At 54.3% G+C, this 14147-nt stretch overlaps 1 protein-coding gene and 1 long non-coding RNA gene across 6 annotated transcripts in view; one reads left to right on the forward strand and one right to left on the reverse strand.

Annotated features, from left to right (window-relative positions):
• Positions 1-14147, forward strand: part of KREMEN1 (kringle containing transmembrane protein 1) — a 99436-nt gene that overhangs the window by 46888 nt on the left and 38401 nt on the right. For 2 of the 3 annotated variants that reach the window (XM_059876428.1, XM_059876427.1), the window contains exons 6-9: positions 939-1271; positions 2317-2475; positions 3599-3683; positions 5472-5628. In XM_059876428.1, coding sequence (XP_059732411.1) covers positions 939-1271; positions 2317-2475; positions 3599-3683; positions 5472-5628 — 734 coding nt within the window. Of the gene's footprint in view, positions 1-938; positions 1272-2316; positions 2476-3598; positions 3684-5471; positions 9306-14147 lie in introns of those variants that run through there. The other variant, XM_024977817.2, reaches the window with a different exon arrangement.
• Positions 9169-12209, reverse strand: LOC104974695 (uncharacterized). Of its 3 annotated transcripts, XR_003030076.2 has the most exons (4): positions 11383-11666; positions 10847-11271; positions 10174-10294; positions 9169-9583 (listed from the first exon to the last, which is right to left on the reverse strand). It is a non-coding gene; the product is annotated as an uncharacterized lncRNA (long non-coding RNA). The 3 variants fall into 3 exon arrangements; XR_003030077.2 differs by having other exon boundaries at positions 9169-10272; positions 11383-11658; XR_009491112.1 differs by having other exon boundaries at positions 9169-11271; positions 11383-12209.

Here is a 14147-nt window from a genome sequence, read left to right on the forward strand (position 1 = left end):
TGAAGCACTTTGTGTGGCCTGACTCTCCTCAGAGGAGCTTCTTACTTTTTAGAATTAAAATCCCTTGGTTGTCTTGAGACCTCAGCTTTCTGATGGGTTGAAGAAAAAGTTCTGAGCTTCTCAGTGTTAGGATGGAAGCAGCTTTCTACATCCTAAAGGGAAGTGGGTGCCCCACCCCCCGCCCCCCCAACCTGGCCTGCTTTGTAAATCCTGGGCCTGCCCTTCCTCTTGAGGACTTTGATTTCTAGGCTCTTGTCTTCACCTCACTACATAAGACTGTGAAGTGGTGTGTCCCCTTCCCTGAACCTGCCGCTCAGAACCGGGGGTCCAGACATTAGATGTGCTGGTGCAGAGTAATGAGGGAACTTCCTGTCTTCAGATGGTCATTTCTTGTGCCACAGTGTCCCACTTCAAAAACAAGTGTGGCCCCTCCCATGAGCCTTGCACCCCTAAGGTACCCGGGAGGCGCTCACTTCACTGAGAGCCCCTGCAGAGAGGTCTGTGTTTTCATGTGCTTTGTCTCATCTGTCCTCACACATTCATATGATACGGGAGCAGGTGGTGGTCTCTCCACCCTCAAAGCCGAGAGAAGCGAGAGGTCTGGATGTGAAGTGAGCCCCTGGGATCACACGGCCCAGCTGGTCCCGAACCCAGACTCTCTGACTCCAGCCCGGCCCCTGCCTGGGCTGTACTGCCATGCTGTGTGCTCACTCTGAGGTCTCCTGGGAGAAGAAAAAGCTTCCAGTCATTTGTTCAGGGTTTAAGCTACTCATTCTGTGATTCGATCCTGAAACATAAGATGGTCTGGTTTTGCAGACAAAAAAACAACATCCTAGACTGGATCCCATCAGCTCAGAAGTTTTGTTTGTAACAGGTTGGAAAGCAAACCCCATGGCCGAGCCCCCGATTGAGGGCTGGTGTCCTTTTGTCTCCTGCAGCTCTGGTTGGCGCCTGTGGTGGGAATTACTCGGCCATGACCTCTGTGGTGTATTCCCCTGACTTTCCCGATGCCTATGCCGCGGGGAGGGTCTGTTACTGGACCATCCGGGTCCCAGGAGCTGCTCACATCCAGTTCAACTTCACCTTGTTTGATATCCGGGATTCTGCAGACATGGTGGAGCTGCTGGATGGCTATACCCACCGCGTCCTGGTCCGTTTCAACGGGAGAAACCGCCCACCTTCATCCTTTAACATCTCTCTGGATTTCATCATTTTGTATTTCTTCTCTGATCGCATCAATCAGGCCCAGGGATTTGCCGTCTTATACCAAGGTAAGGCCCCGGCCTCCTCGGGCCCCCCTTGCACCTTGTTATGATGTGCGGACCTCAGGTGGTTCTTGCGTGTCAGGAGCTGCCCAATCAACTTGCAGGTTTTCCCACTTCCTGTTTTATAACTTGTACATGCTGCATGATACAGAAAAGAGATGCCACCTGTGAGTTTGCTGTTTTAGTCATTCTCATGGAGAAGGCAATGGCACCCCACTCCAGTACTCTTGCTTGGAAAATCCCATGGACGGAGGAGCCTGTTAGGTTGCAATCCATGGGGTCGCTAAGAGTCAGACACGACTGAGCAACTTCACTTTCACTTTTCACTTTCATGCATTGGAGAAGATGGCAACCCACTCCAGTGTTCTTGCCTGGAGAATCCCAGGGACGGGGGAGCCTGGTGGGCTGCCGTCTGTGGGGTCGCACAGAGTCGGAAACGACTGAAGTGACTTAGCATAGCATGACAGTTTTCACGGAAAGGCTAAAATAATAACTAAAAGAGCTGAGATTGGTAGAATTAGAAGGTTCCAAAGAGGTCATTTGGTTCATCCTCCTGTCTCTGAACACCGTTGCCAATCACCAAATCCTGGTTCACTGTCCTCAGAGCATCCTAACATGGAGCTATGCCCCTGTACCGTGGATATGTGTGCTGGGTACACAGAGGGCATCCGTGACCTAGTCTCTGCCCTGGACGTCAGGAGCCTAGAGAAGAGTTCAGTCAGTATGTGGCTCCAGTGTACAGGTGGGACAGGCTGGAAGGACATGTAGGATTGGGGCAGACAGATAGGAAACAAGAGGGCCTTCCAGGCTGAGGGACCATAGCTGCAGAGGCACAAGGGAAGGACCACCCTAAAGCATGTCCAGGAGTCCACACAGAGACATCAGATGGCTCCTTCAGAGCCAGAGCCTGGCAGGTTCTGCTCTGGGGCCAGGGCAGAGAATTGCCCCCAGGACTGAACCAGAGAAAACGGCCCCCTCTTTGTAACCAGTGCCACCTCCTCTTTGGCGTCTCCACCTGCTTTCCCCCAGCTAATTCCTTTTGATCTTCCAGCCATCAAGGAAGACCCACCACAGGAGAAGCCCACTGACAACCAGATGCTGGCCGAGGTGATCACAGAGCAGGCCAACTTTAGTGTGAGCGCTGCCCGGTCCTCCAAAGTCCTCTATGTCATCACCACCAGCCCCAGCCACCCACGCCAGACTGTGCCAGGTAGCTGTTCCAAGACACCATCAAAGGGGTAGGAGCCACAGAACTTGGCAGCAGCACCCTAGGCAATTACAGAAACAGGGTGCTCTTGGGTGTTTCCCTTTCCGAGGTGGCTTGGGGGTCCTGGCTCCATGACTGTCTTTGTCCTGGCCTTGGAGGGACATCTTCTCTCTGGCTTGATTCCTTAGTCCTTAGGCAAAGTGCTCACCTCCTTTAGGACACGGTATGTAATAAGCTTATCCAGTGTTTTCCACAGCCCCAGCTTGTAGCTTGCTAAATGCGTAGGCAGTTGCCAGAGCTCTTTCCTCAGTCATTGGGCAGATCTGTAAGTGCTTTAATGATGCTAGGCTGTGTTGTAGGTGCTGGACTGTACAGAGAACCACACAAAATCCCTGCCGTCCTGCCACTTGTAAGTGGGAGGAGAAAGACAAGAAGCAAAATGAGAAGTCAAATAGTGACCTGAGCTGTGAAGGCAGGCCCCACAGGAGTAGGGTAGAGAGGGAGCAGTAGTCCTGTGGTCTAAGCTGGGTGACTTGATTGGACACAGACTGTCGCTCCCTCTTTTCTGCGGAGGAAATTGCAGTCTTTAGGAGCTGGTAGAGCTGCAGATACCATTAGTGATTCCCCGCTCTAAAGGTTTTCCCCTGCAGGACTCAAAGCAGGGAGTCAGGCAGGAGAGCCCCTCCCTGTGTGTCCTGTCCTTTGCGTATCTGTAGCATTCCACAGTTGACACATCCCATTCCTCAGATGAGGAAACCAAGGCCTAGAGAGGTTATGTAACTCGTCTGCAATCACACAGTGGTCCCAGCGGTGGAGATGGAATGTGTACCACCCCTTTTGACTCTGAGTTGAGTGTGCTTTGGACCACACTGCCTGCCTCTCTCCACAGGGGAGTCAGGAACTAGGCGAGGTGCTCAGAAGGACTGGATCTCCATGCCAGCCCTGCTCCAGCTGCATCCTGTGGCCGCGCCCACCTGCCGGGAACCCCTCAGCCAGCCTGCCCCCCAACCCCAAGCTGCCAGGGCTCCCTCAGGGCTCCACACAGACCTCCTCCTGAAAACTGAACTCACACCCAGTCCGAAACTCACCCCTTGTGCAAACTCACCCCTGTGTTTTACACTTGCAGGATGGACAGTGTATGGCCTGGCAACACTCCTCATCCTCACAGTCACAGCCATTGTAGCAAAGATACTTCTGCACATCACATTCAGGTGAGTACAGGAGCTGCCCGGCCCCAGGAAGGGAAGGGAATTTTCTACTTCGTTTCAGTTGTCTGAAAACACTTATAACATCAGAACACAATTCCAAAGTGCTCAACACGGGGCAGTGTACAGCCGTAGACATTTCTCATTCTCTGTAGAGTGAATTGTCCAGCTGGACAAATCTCACTAAGGTTTGAGGGATTGTGTTTGCTCCCCTGTCTAGAGGATATCATTTCAAGGAGGACTGAAATAGTCTGGGCATAAAACGGGACAATTTCCATTGTTCTGATTTGTGCTGTTTTGTGATTTACGTAAGAGCAAAGATTCCTAGGGTAATACCAGGTATGTTTCCTGATGCCGTCTAGAATCTGTGAGACAGTCTTAGGCAGAGAAGTTTTATTAACTACTGTTTAATAATTATTTTAAAGCAGTTATTTAGGAAGCTTATAATAGCTTCACCCTTCAATTCTGACCAATTTGGGGGAAAAATTTTTTTTCTTCTCTTATTTCCACTATTCAGGTTTAACTGTTCTGCCTCTCAGGAAAGGGGCGGTTGTTCATGCACAGGAGGCTGTGCACCTACAGAAGGGCTTGCTCATCTTCCTAGACCTCTGCTCTGCCTTTCCTGTGGTTCCCAGTCCAGGCTCGCTCCATTTCTCTTTTCCCCCTACTTTTATTGAGATAATTGACATAAAGTCTCCTCCATTTCAAGGCCTTCCTGAGCGTTGGTGTAAAAGCTACCTTTTCCCCAACTTTCTGGCTTGTGCTCTGACTCAGAGTTTTTTGTTTTTTGTTTTCGGTTGTCCTGGATCTTTGAGTGGGGGCTACTCTCTGCTGCAGTGCGCAGGCTTCTCACTGCGGTGGTTTCTCTCGTTGTGGAGCACAGGGACTAGGTGTGCGGGCTTCAGTACCTGCGGCACGTGGGCTCAGCTGTGCAGCTCAAGGGCTCCAGCCCACAGGCTCGGTGGTTGCGATGCATGGGCTTAGTTGCCCTGAGGCTACCACAGACTTTCATACATTAAATACTGGCTCCTCTAGTGCCCTGTAAAGGCTGCCCTTGGCCACTTTGGCACTACTCATAGGCCTTGCCACCCTGCACTGTACATTTTTCAGGGAAAACAATGTCCTTATTATTGTTTAGTGAGCTTCTAATATATATATTTTTTTCCTTTTTTTGAATCACTGTTCACACACTCCAGGGAAGCCTCTTAGGCGTAGTCCCGTCTGTGTGTCCCCGATGGCAGGGAGGGGGCGGGGTAATCTCTGGGGCCCAGCACCTCACCATGTACCGAGACCCCAAAGCTCGTGTGTGTCTCCCACCTGACACCCAGTCCCTCTGCACTTTCCCCACCCAGCAGCCCGAGGGGCTGACACAGGGAGTGGGGCAGGCAGGGAGAAAGGCAGGGCCCACTCCCAGCAGAGCAGGTTTGCCTTCATCCTGTTTAGGTAGGTGAGCTTCTGAAAAGGTCATTCGAAAAGAGTTTGTCTGCTTAAAAAGAGAAGATTTTTGAAAACTCATAATCTCTCAGGCCAGCCCTTTCCAGATTAGAATAATCCTACCAGCTAGAAGGTTCTTCGTTACTCTGAGCTGGGGCCTGCCCCACTGCACTGCCATGCCATGGGATTTGGGTCACGTGCCTGGCGATCCCTGCAGTCTCTAAAGGCAGCTGTTAAGTTTCCCCAGGCCTCCTCACCGAGGGTCCCATTTTATAGGTGCAGGTATCTCATGAAATGGTAGGTTGCTTTGGATGCTTAGTTCTGTTCTACTTGAAAAATTAAGATATTTTTGTTTGACAGATCCCATCGCGTTCCTGCCTCAGGGGACCTTAGGGATTGTCATCAACCAGGGACGTCAGGGGAGATTTGGAGCATTTTTTACGAGCCTTCTACTTCGATTTCCATCTTTAAGAAGAAGCTCAAGTGTCAGAGTCAACCAGATGACCGTAATCCTCTTGTGAGTGACTAAAAGCTCTCCCTCCGTGCCCAGGACACAACATCCCTCTGCACTCAATGCCCCTGGGGACTGCCTCTCCCATGGTTTCCTTCCACCGACTCTTCCCTGCCTCACCTTTGGCCTCCTCTGGGGCAGCAGTCTTCTGACTGGGCGGGCACCTGACACAGGGGCCGCTTGGCCTGGATTCAACCTGCTTCATCACCACACTCAGGAGAGAGACTCAAGGTCCCCGGTCTGTGCCCCCTGCATCTCACTCTGATCTAGGAACAGGGGTTGGGACAACGGGGCCTGAGGTGACGGGGTGATTGTGTCAGGCATGGGGCTCAGGTACATTCTAGACAACTGTCAGGTAGTGGGTAAGTAGCACTTCTCAGTTTTGTCCATGCACAGATGGCTTTCTCCTGGTCTTTCTGCTTTGGAACAGGCCAGGCAGAGAGAGTTCTGAGGCTTTCCCAAGGGGTGGCCTGGTCCAGTACTCCTGGGCGTTAGCCATCCCCACCCATGATGTAGGCCCATGCTCTGCGCTGGCTCTGGGCTCTGGGCAAGGATGGGTCTCCTCCAACTTGGAAGGCCGTCAGGTCAAACCTGACACCTTCACCCGCGGCTACTTTCTATGGCTTCTTTGTGCAGCTTGGTGACCAGCAGATAGGTTTGAGGGATGATAGGTTTGAGGGATGGTCATAAGAAATGTCCAGCCATTCACGCAGCAGACTTCACCAAAAGCTTTTCTAGGTGCTCAGTAACTCCTCACTGGGTTTGCTGGCCTCGTCCCTGAGCAGCTTGAGGTCCCATGGAGCCCAAGCCAAGCCCCGTCTGGTGACTCCTAAGCTGCCTGTCTGTTCAGAACAGTGTATATGGCGGAGCATCCAGGCAGCATCTTATGACCCCAGGCACCAGCAGTCCCTCCTTTAATTTTCCCTCCTTTTAAAAGAGGATGAGAAATTCCCCGTGGCCTGGGCGTTCGGTGGTCTCCATGCCCCTTCTTATGGGGATAGGGTGGGCTTTGGAATGGCTTGGTGGGAAGGAGAGGGCTCTTGTCCCTGGTCCCACATCCCCTGCACCACCACCCCCCTGCCCTGACCCAGAGGGGAGCCACAGAGAGTGGTGTGCAGAGTGCGGAGGGAGGGCGTGGGAACTGGAGCCCCTCCGGGAGAGGCCTCCGGAGATGGAGAGCTGCAGCTGCAGTGGCCGTGGGTGGTAGAGTTAGTGCCATCCCTCACAGCAGCTGGGAGGCGGGCCCGGCCCCCGCGGGCGGGCCTGGCCTTTCTAAGAGAGAGGCTCTCCTGTGGCCACGTAGGCCTCGGGCCTCACCGCTCCCTGTTTGGGCACTTTGCCCCCCTCCCCCAGCCCCTGGGCTACTCCTTGTTTGGCCTTCCCAGGGAGTCTGCCACACTGGCAGCTGTGTGCACCCGGCTCCCAGAAAGACACAGGGCCACGTGGGGCCACAGGGAGGTGACCCCAGCAGCCAGAGACACTGGGAACTGGCAGGAGGGGAGAGTCAGACTGGGAGACGGAGCAAGCCCGCAGGAGGGCGGGGGCACTGCCCCAGGCCCTGGGGGAGGCTTTGATCTGGAAAGGCAGTTCCCCCGGAGCAGCTGTCTGCCGGCCCCCGGGATCTGGAGACAGGCCTGCCACGTGCAAGGACCACTGGGATGTATGGCATGTGCAGTCTCCCCTCCAAGCTATTCCCGGCCTTTGTGGAATCTCCTCTCAAACACAAGTGTCAGGTGTGTGCGGTCACTAGGTCCCTGAGTAACACAGAGGGAATGTGGGATCGCGGCCGGGAGGGCTCTGCCTGACCAGGAGCAGTTGCTCGAAGCTGCGGGCTCCCTCTGATCACTGGCCCTGGTGCGTCCTGTGGGCCCACCTGCTGTCGTCACACTTGGTGACTTCAGGTCACCGTGTGTCTGAGCAGCCGGAGGAGCCCTTTCTCAGAGATCCCCAAGGTGCTGGAAGCCCAGTGCTATCCTTCCTGCCACCCCAGGTGCAGCCCAGTGACCCAGGATCCACTTACCATCCCAGGAGCAGCCCTGGAAACCCACACCGGCCTCAGAATGGCACAGGGGGAGAGGGCCATAAATTGTCCCAGGCCGAAGTCTGTAAGCCTGACCTGGCCATGGCCTTGGCTGGAACCTGTCAGTCACCTGCCCAGAGGGGCCCCCTGCACCTAAGTAAACACTTGAGACACAAATTGCCCCAGAAGAGGGGAGGTGTTTACACCTAGGAACACCCAAGGGGGCAGCACTTGATCTGCTAAGAAACCACTTCAGAGGCGAGAAAGTAGGGGTTGGAGGGGACTGGAAAGGGTGACCCTGAGAAAAGCACACAACACGGGCTTAGGTAAGAGGAAGTGTAGAGGCTCCGGGGACTGTGGTGGATCAAAGCATCCCTGCTCTGGGGTGATGGGGTGCTGCTGGGACCCAGGCCCCTCCTCAGCCCACACCCCACTCTGGCCAGCTGGGGAGCCTGGCCTCTTGGCCCGTGGAGAAGGCGAACAGGGCTCGTGTTCTTCCCCAAGTGGCCAATGGCACACAGAACAGAGAAGGAAGAGGAATGAACCCAGGTGCCCGCACATCAGAACAGGGTTGAGGCCCCCCCACTTTCTGGGCGTGAGCGAGGTAACCAGGTTGCTGTAACTTCTGAAATGTGGGCTCTGGCTCAAGACTCCAGTCGGCCAGAAACCCACAGAGATCAGAGCACTTGCAGGCGCAGCTGTCCTGGCCCTTCTGCCAAACCCAGGGGGGAGGGGGCGGGCCCCCCCTCCCCAACTGCCTCCCTGCCCATTGTCAGCCCCTGGCAGGAGTGGTCGGACCTGCCTGCTCCGTATCCAGCCAGGTCGTCCTGACCCCAGTGTCACCACGCCTCTGTGAGTCCTGGCACTTCATCTTCCCGAGCACTTGCAGGTGGACGGCCTCTGAGGTCGGCCCCTGGTCTGACCACACCCCGGCCTCCCGTGGAGCCGGGCCGGCCCACAGCCCGCAGCCCTCTTGGTTCCCAGTCTCTCTTGCTGTTTGATGTCTGCTTTTGCTGCCACCTTGGGAATGTTTAACCTTCTGATTGTTTCCTCTGGTGTCTCGTTTACCTTCCTCACTGTTCTACCTCCTGGCTGGGGCTCTCAGCTTAGCCGCCCTGGTGTGGGGTGTTTCTCTTCCAGCCGCAGCTGCCTCCGCTCAGGCTGGCCAGCTCAGGGGGATGGGGCCTCACCCTCGGCCTGCAGACCCCGGGGGGCCCATCTCCTAGGTTCCCGTCTTGCCGAGTTGAACACACTCAATGAGGCAGCAGTGGGGTGTGGGGGAAAGTCCAGGTTAGTCTGCTGCTTCAGAAAGGACGTGTCGCCAGGAGCACCTGGTGGGGGTGGGGGCTGCTGCCGCGGGGTCCTCACGGCGTCAGGACCGCCCACACCCAGACTCACCTTCCCAAGGGGCTCCTGACTCTGGATGACAAGGCTTTACCTGTAAATACGCTCTTAATATGCAACTTTGAGAATAAAATAGAAACATCATGTATTTTAAAATATAAGATGAAGTGTGACGCACTGTATACAATTTAATATATATTTTTAGGATTTTGTTATTTAAGAAAATGGAATGTAATGGTACTTAACTTTTACAAAAGAAAGAAAAATGTTATTTTTACCGTCTGGAGAAAATAAATATTCTCATTGTTGTAGAAACTGCGATGGGCCCAGGGTTGTTGTGTTTATAGGAGGCTCCCAAGACCGTGGGCCAGGACGTTGCTGTGCTAGGGGACCGCAGGCTTACCCCAGGTCACTGCCTCCCAGTCGCTCAGCTCTCGTCTGTGCCTCTGACCCCCAGCCGATCTCCGAGTGGTGAGGTCTGAAGAGTTGGGATCCCACACCCACAGGGCGGCCACAGGCGAGGGCACAGGACCCCGGGTCTGAGGTGGCCTCAGGCCGGTCAGTCCAGTGTCTGCTCCCGTAAGATGCACAGCACACCTGGCTCAGGAGGTCGAGGAGGTTGGCGAGCTGCATGGCTCTCATCCACATGGTTCCCTCTGCCTTTCTGAGCAGCCGGCACTTCCTCTACCCTTCCCCCCACCCACCCCTTCCTTTTTAACAACAGGGAAGAAGCGTGGGTGTGAGTTGCCCTCTCCTGTGAGGGCTGTGCCCCCAGAGCCCCTTTCAGTGGGTCCTGAGGAAGCCGAGCATCAGCCTGTGGGACCCAGCTGCAAGGCTGGGGGTGTAGAACGGGGAGCCTGTAAAGGATTTCCGTGGAGGAGCAGCGTCAGGTTCCCAGTTGAGAAGCATTTCCCACTTGCACTCGGGAAATAGGTCAGAGTGAGGTTAAACCAAGGGTGAGGAGGCCAGTCAGAGATGCTGAGGGCCTACCCGGGCCCCCAGAGCGGCGCTGTGGTGGGAGGGGAGGGCCTGAGAGAGAGCTGGCTGTCTCCACAGGGCCCGGCTCACCCCTGTCGCCGCACCTGCCACGTGACCTTGGGTGAGCAGCCCCTCAGGTACCTGTTTTCTCACCTGTTAGGTGAGGGCAGTTACAGGGCTCAGGTCACCTGGCTGTGATGAGTTGTTACCTGTGGTATGTTTTCAATAAGCGGTAGCTGTTCCTTGTTTTCTGGAATGCAGCTGGTAGGTGAAGAACAAGGTGCTGCCCAAGTGTCCTGACTTGGCTGCTGAGGAAAGAAAGGCCAGTCTCTGCGGTAAAGGACACGAAAAGAGAGGAAACGTGCTGAGCTCTGTCGGGCTGAGTCGAGGGAGGTCCCCATGGGATGTGGAGACCGCACTGTCAGACCCTGGACAGGCGGCCTGAGGCCCAGGGAGGGTCAGGCCTGGGGGCTGCGGCCTGTGGAAGCGGAGGCACAGCTGACATCCCTGGGGTGTGTCTGGGCAGGAGCAGCTGAGGATAGTGTCACGGACACACTCAGGCAGGTGGAGGGGAGCCAGGGCAGGGCTGGGAGAGGGGGCAGCCCCAGGAGCCAGGCTTCCGCCCCGCCTGGATCAGGCTGCTGCTGGCTCTGTAAGCCCCCAGGTCCAAATTCTCAGGAAGCGATTGGCCGGGCAAGGCCTCCAGCACTGCCACCTTAGACACAGACGTGCTTCTCGGACTGCCGCCTGGACCACTGGCCTGAGAACCCCTCGTGTGCTTGTTCGAAATGTAGGTTCCTGGGCCCCACCCCAGACCCACCAGAATCCCCGGGAAGACCCTGACTGATGCCGGCGCTCACTGAAATCTGAACACCCTTTTACCTCCTTTGAGAAGTTTGGTCAGTAGTCACCTTCTCCTCTGAAATGAATTGTCCACTCATGGACAGCGGCCTTAAGTTCCACTGGCTGCTTCCTCCGCTGTCCACAGAGTACTGGTTCCTCAACTTAGAAGGCCATATCGCTCCAGAGATTCATCGAGGGACAGAGAGGGCAGGGCACAGCAGTCATTCCAGACGCTTCTCGGGAAGGTGGTGCCTTGACGTGGCGGTTTCACCACCGCCCCTCCCCCGCCCCACCCTCAGCTGGCGCCTCAGAGGCCGGTGTCAACTTGAGCGTTCGTTTTCTCTGAGTTCTCCTCTTTCCCAGAAGCTCTTGCCTGCCCCTGAAGGAAAATACTAATATTTTTAATGGCTATTGGAGAACAAATGGGGCAGCCTTACTGGTGAACTTCTTAGAGACGGATCCGCCTGCAACAGAAAAATACATGCAGTCAGAACGCAGGCACCTGTCCTGCCTGAAGCAGGGCCAGGACGAGCCCTCCTCCCGGCCCATCTGAGCGGACTCAGGGGACCACTGACCTTGACCTCGTCTCCTTGTTCTGAACCTGCAAAATGAGACACTAAAACCCGCCCCCCGGGAGCTGGCACCAGGGCAGCGTCAGCCTCATCCTCTGTCAGGCAACCAAGGGCCTCCCTCCAGAGACGAAAGGCCTGGACAAGGACGACCTTGTCTTCAAGCTTGAAGATCACATGACCATCCCCTCTCCCCACTGGGCTGTGTGTGCCTGAAACTGCAGACGGTCTCTGGAACACAGAGAACTGGGGCGCCTTTGTTCCTCTGTGGCAGGGTCGGGTCCCCGTGGGGGATTGTTTTTGCTTGGCTGAAAGGGGCACTTTGGGGATAGAACATTTCAACCTCAAGAAGCAGCAACATTTGCTTGTAGCTGGAAGTCTCCCTTCCTGGTCTCCAGCTGTTGTCTGGAGCCACTGGGCCCCTGCTGAATGGGACCACGCCCGGCAACTGGGCACAGACAGCACCGGGCCGGCCTGGCTGTGGACCAGGACAGGCCTGTCACCGAAGATTCCCTCAGCCCTCTCAGAGGTGGTCACTGGGCCCTGGAATGAACTTGCCTGCTGTGGATGACTGGGCCAGGGAACCGGGCTGCAGAGAGAAGCATTTTAGAGGGAAAACAGATCCAAGCTCAAGGTCCAGAGTAACTCCTCAGGTGGGAAATAAAACAAAAACAGGAGAATCTGAAACAGCCAAGCTTCTTGCAACAGAGAACCTTCCAATCTCTTATTTCACTCTCAGGAAATGTCTATTATTGTCCCTGTTCAAATGAAGCCACTGAACTTCTAAAAAAGCAGAATTGGGGGCCTGCTGTTTGGCAGACTGACTGTATGAATACGTCTCATGAACTCACTTTAGTTGCTGGTACCAAAGATAAAGTCAAATCAAGAGCAGTGGAAATTCAAACCTCCTGTTAGCCAGACATGGGGCAGCTTTGCATGGGCTCCAGGGGAGCTGAGGGAAGCTTCTAAATGTCCAGGGATGCTGATGGTGATAATAATAAGAGCAGGTACCCTTTTTGTGGTACCTTGTGTGCCAGACACTGTGGTCAGCCCTCCAAGTCCTCCCAGGGCCAACCCAGCCTGGGAGTTGGGTTTTCTCCGAGGCTCGGAGAAACGGACTGGCCAGTGGAGGGCAAGGCCAGGATTGAACCCCTGTCTGCTGGCTGCAAAGCCAAGGCTCTCGGTTCCTGGTGCTCTGCAAGCCCCTCCCACCTGGGCAGGGGCGTGGGTATCTGAGGGAGGCCCCACGGCCTTCCAAAATCTCCCCCAAATATCAGACATGTTGCCTCCAAACAGCCCAGAGAAAAAGTACAGATCAATGCCTGCAATAAGGAAGGCATCAAACCTATGCTTCTTTACCTGTTTGAGAACACAGACTCTTTCAGGAATCAGATGAATGTCATGAAGCCCCTCCCCAAAAGACCTCACCTACAAAAAAACAGAAATTCTCTGGAGATTCAGAGACACCCCCAAAACCCTTCCAAGGACTTCAGGTTCATAGTCTCTCAGTGAAGCCAAAAGCAAGGGGTACCTGAAAGTTAAAACTAGACCAAGAGAATAATAATAATGGTAACCATGGACACATTTTACTGATCACTCATCCAGTGTCGGGTGCTCATGCCAGGAGTTGACCAAGTTTTTCTGCAAAGGGCTAAATCAAAGTCGCTCAGTCATGTCTGACTCTTTGCAACCCCATGACTGGGGCCGGCCAGGCTCCTCTGTCTGTGGAGTTCTCCAGGCAAGAATACTGGAGTGGGTAGGCATTCCCTTCTCCAGGGGATCGTCTCAACCCATAGATCAAACCAGGTCTCCCGCATTGCTAAATAGTAACCATTTTACCTTTCCTGGCTCCTACAGTCTCTGATCTCTGTCACATCTCACCTCTGCCTGCAGTGGTTGGGGGCAGCATCCCCCACGGGCTGGGACCATGGCCCATCCCCAGGGAACCCCAAGGACCCCAACACTGCAAGTCCTCAAGCCTTGGGTGACTCCGTGAGGGGGTGGGGAATTGGCAGTGGGAGGCGGGCACCAAGGCCCACCCCTCACAGCCACAGACAATAAACAGAAAGTCCCCTACACATGAACCTTCAAGTTGCAAGCTTTCAAAGATGCAAACGTACATGCCAGCCCCTGTATGCCAACTGTGGTATTTATACTACTACACTTTTCAAGGTACTGTCCTGTAAGATAAAAAAATGTTTTTTGGGCTTCCCTGGTGGCTCAGTGGTAAAGAATTCACCTGCCAATGCAGGAGACACGGGTTCCATCCCTGGGTCATGAAGATCCCACATGCCGCAGGGCAGCTAAGGCCATGAGCCGCAACTGCTGAGCCTGTGCTCTAGAACTGGGCAGCCACAGCTACTGAAGCCCTCACTCCAGGCCCCATGCACTGCAACAAGAGAAGCCACCGCAATGAGAAGCCCCCACTCTGCAACTAGACGAAAGCCTGCACAGCAGTGAAGACCCAGCCAAACACAAATAAGCAAATAAAATTATTTTTTAATGTTTTATTTTGTGAGTCTGTTTTTTATGTATGTATTATTTATGCGGGAAGTATTATAAACTTATTACCATACAGTACTTTATAACCAGTTGTCTTAGCCGGGTACCTAGGCTAACTTTGTTGGACTTAACGAACGCAGTCTCAGAACGAAACTCATTCGTATAAGTAGGGGACTCACTGTATAAACAAATGGCAGGTTATGTGCCAATAAAACTTCATTTATGGACTCTGAAACCTGGATTTTATATAACTGTCACACGTCTTTTGA

This window comes from Bos taurus, chromosome 17 (genome assembly GCF_002263795.3).
Source record: "Bos taurus isolate L1 Dominette 01449 registration number 42190680 breed Hereford chromosome 17, ARS-UCD2.0, whole genome shotgun sequence".
NCBI lineage: Eukaryota > Metazoa > Chordata > Mammalia > Artiodactyla > Bovidae > Bos > Bos taurus.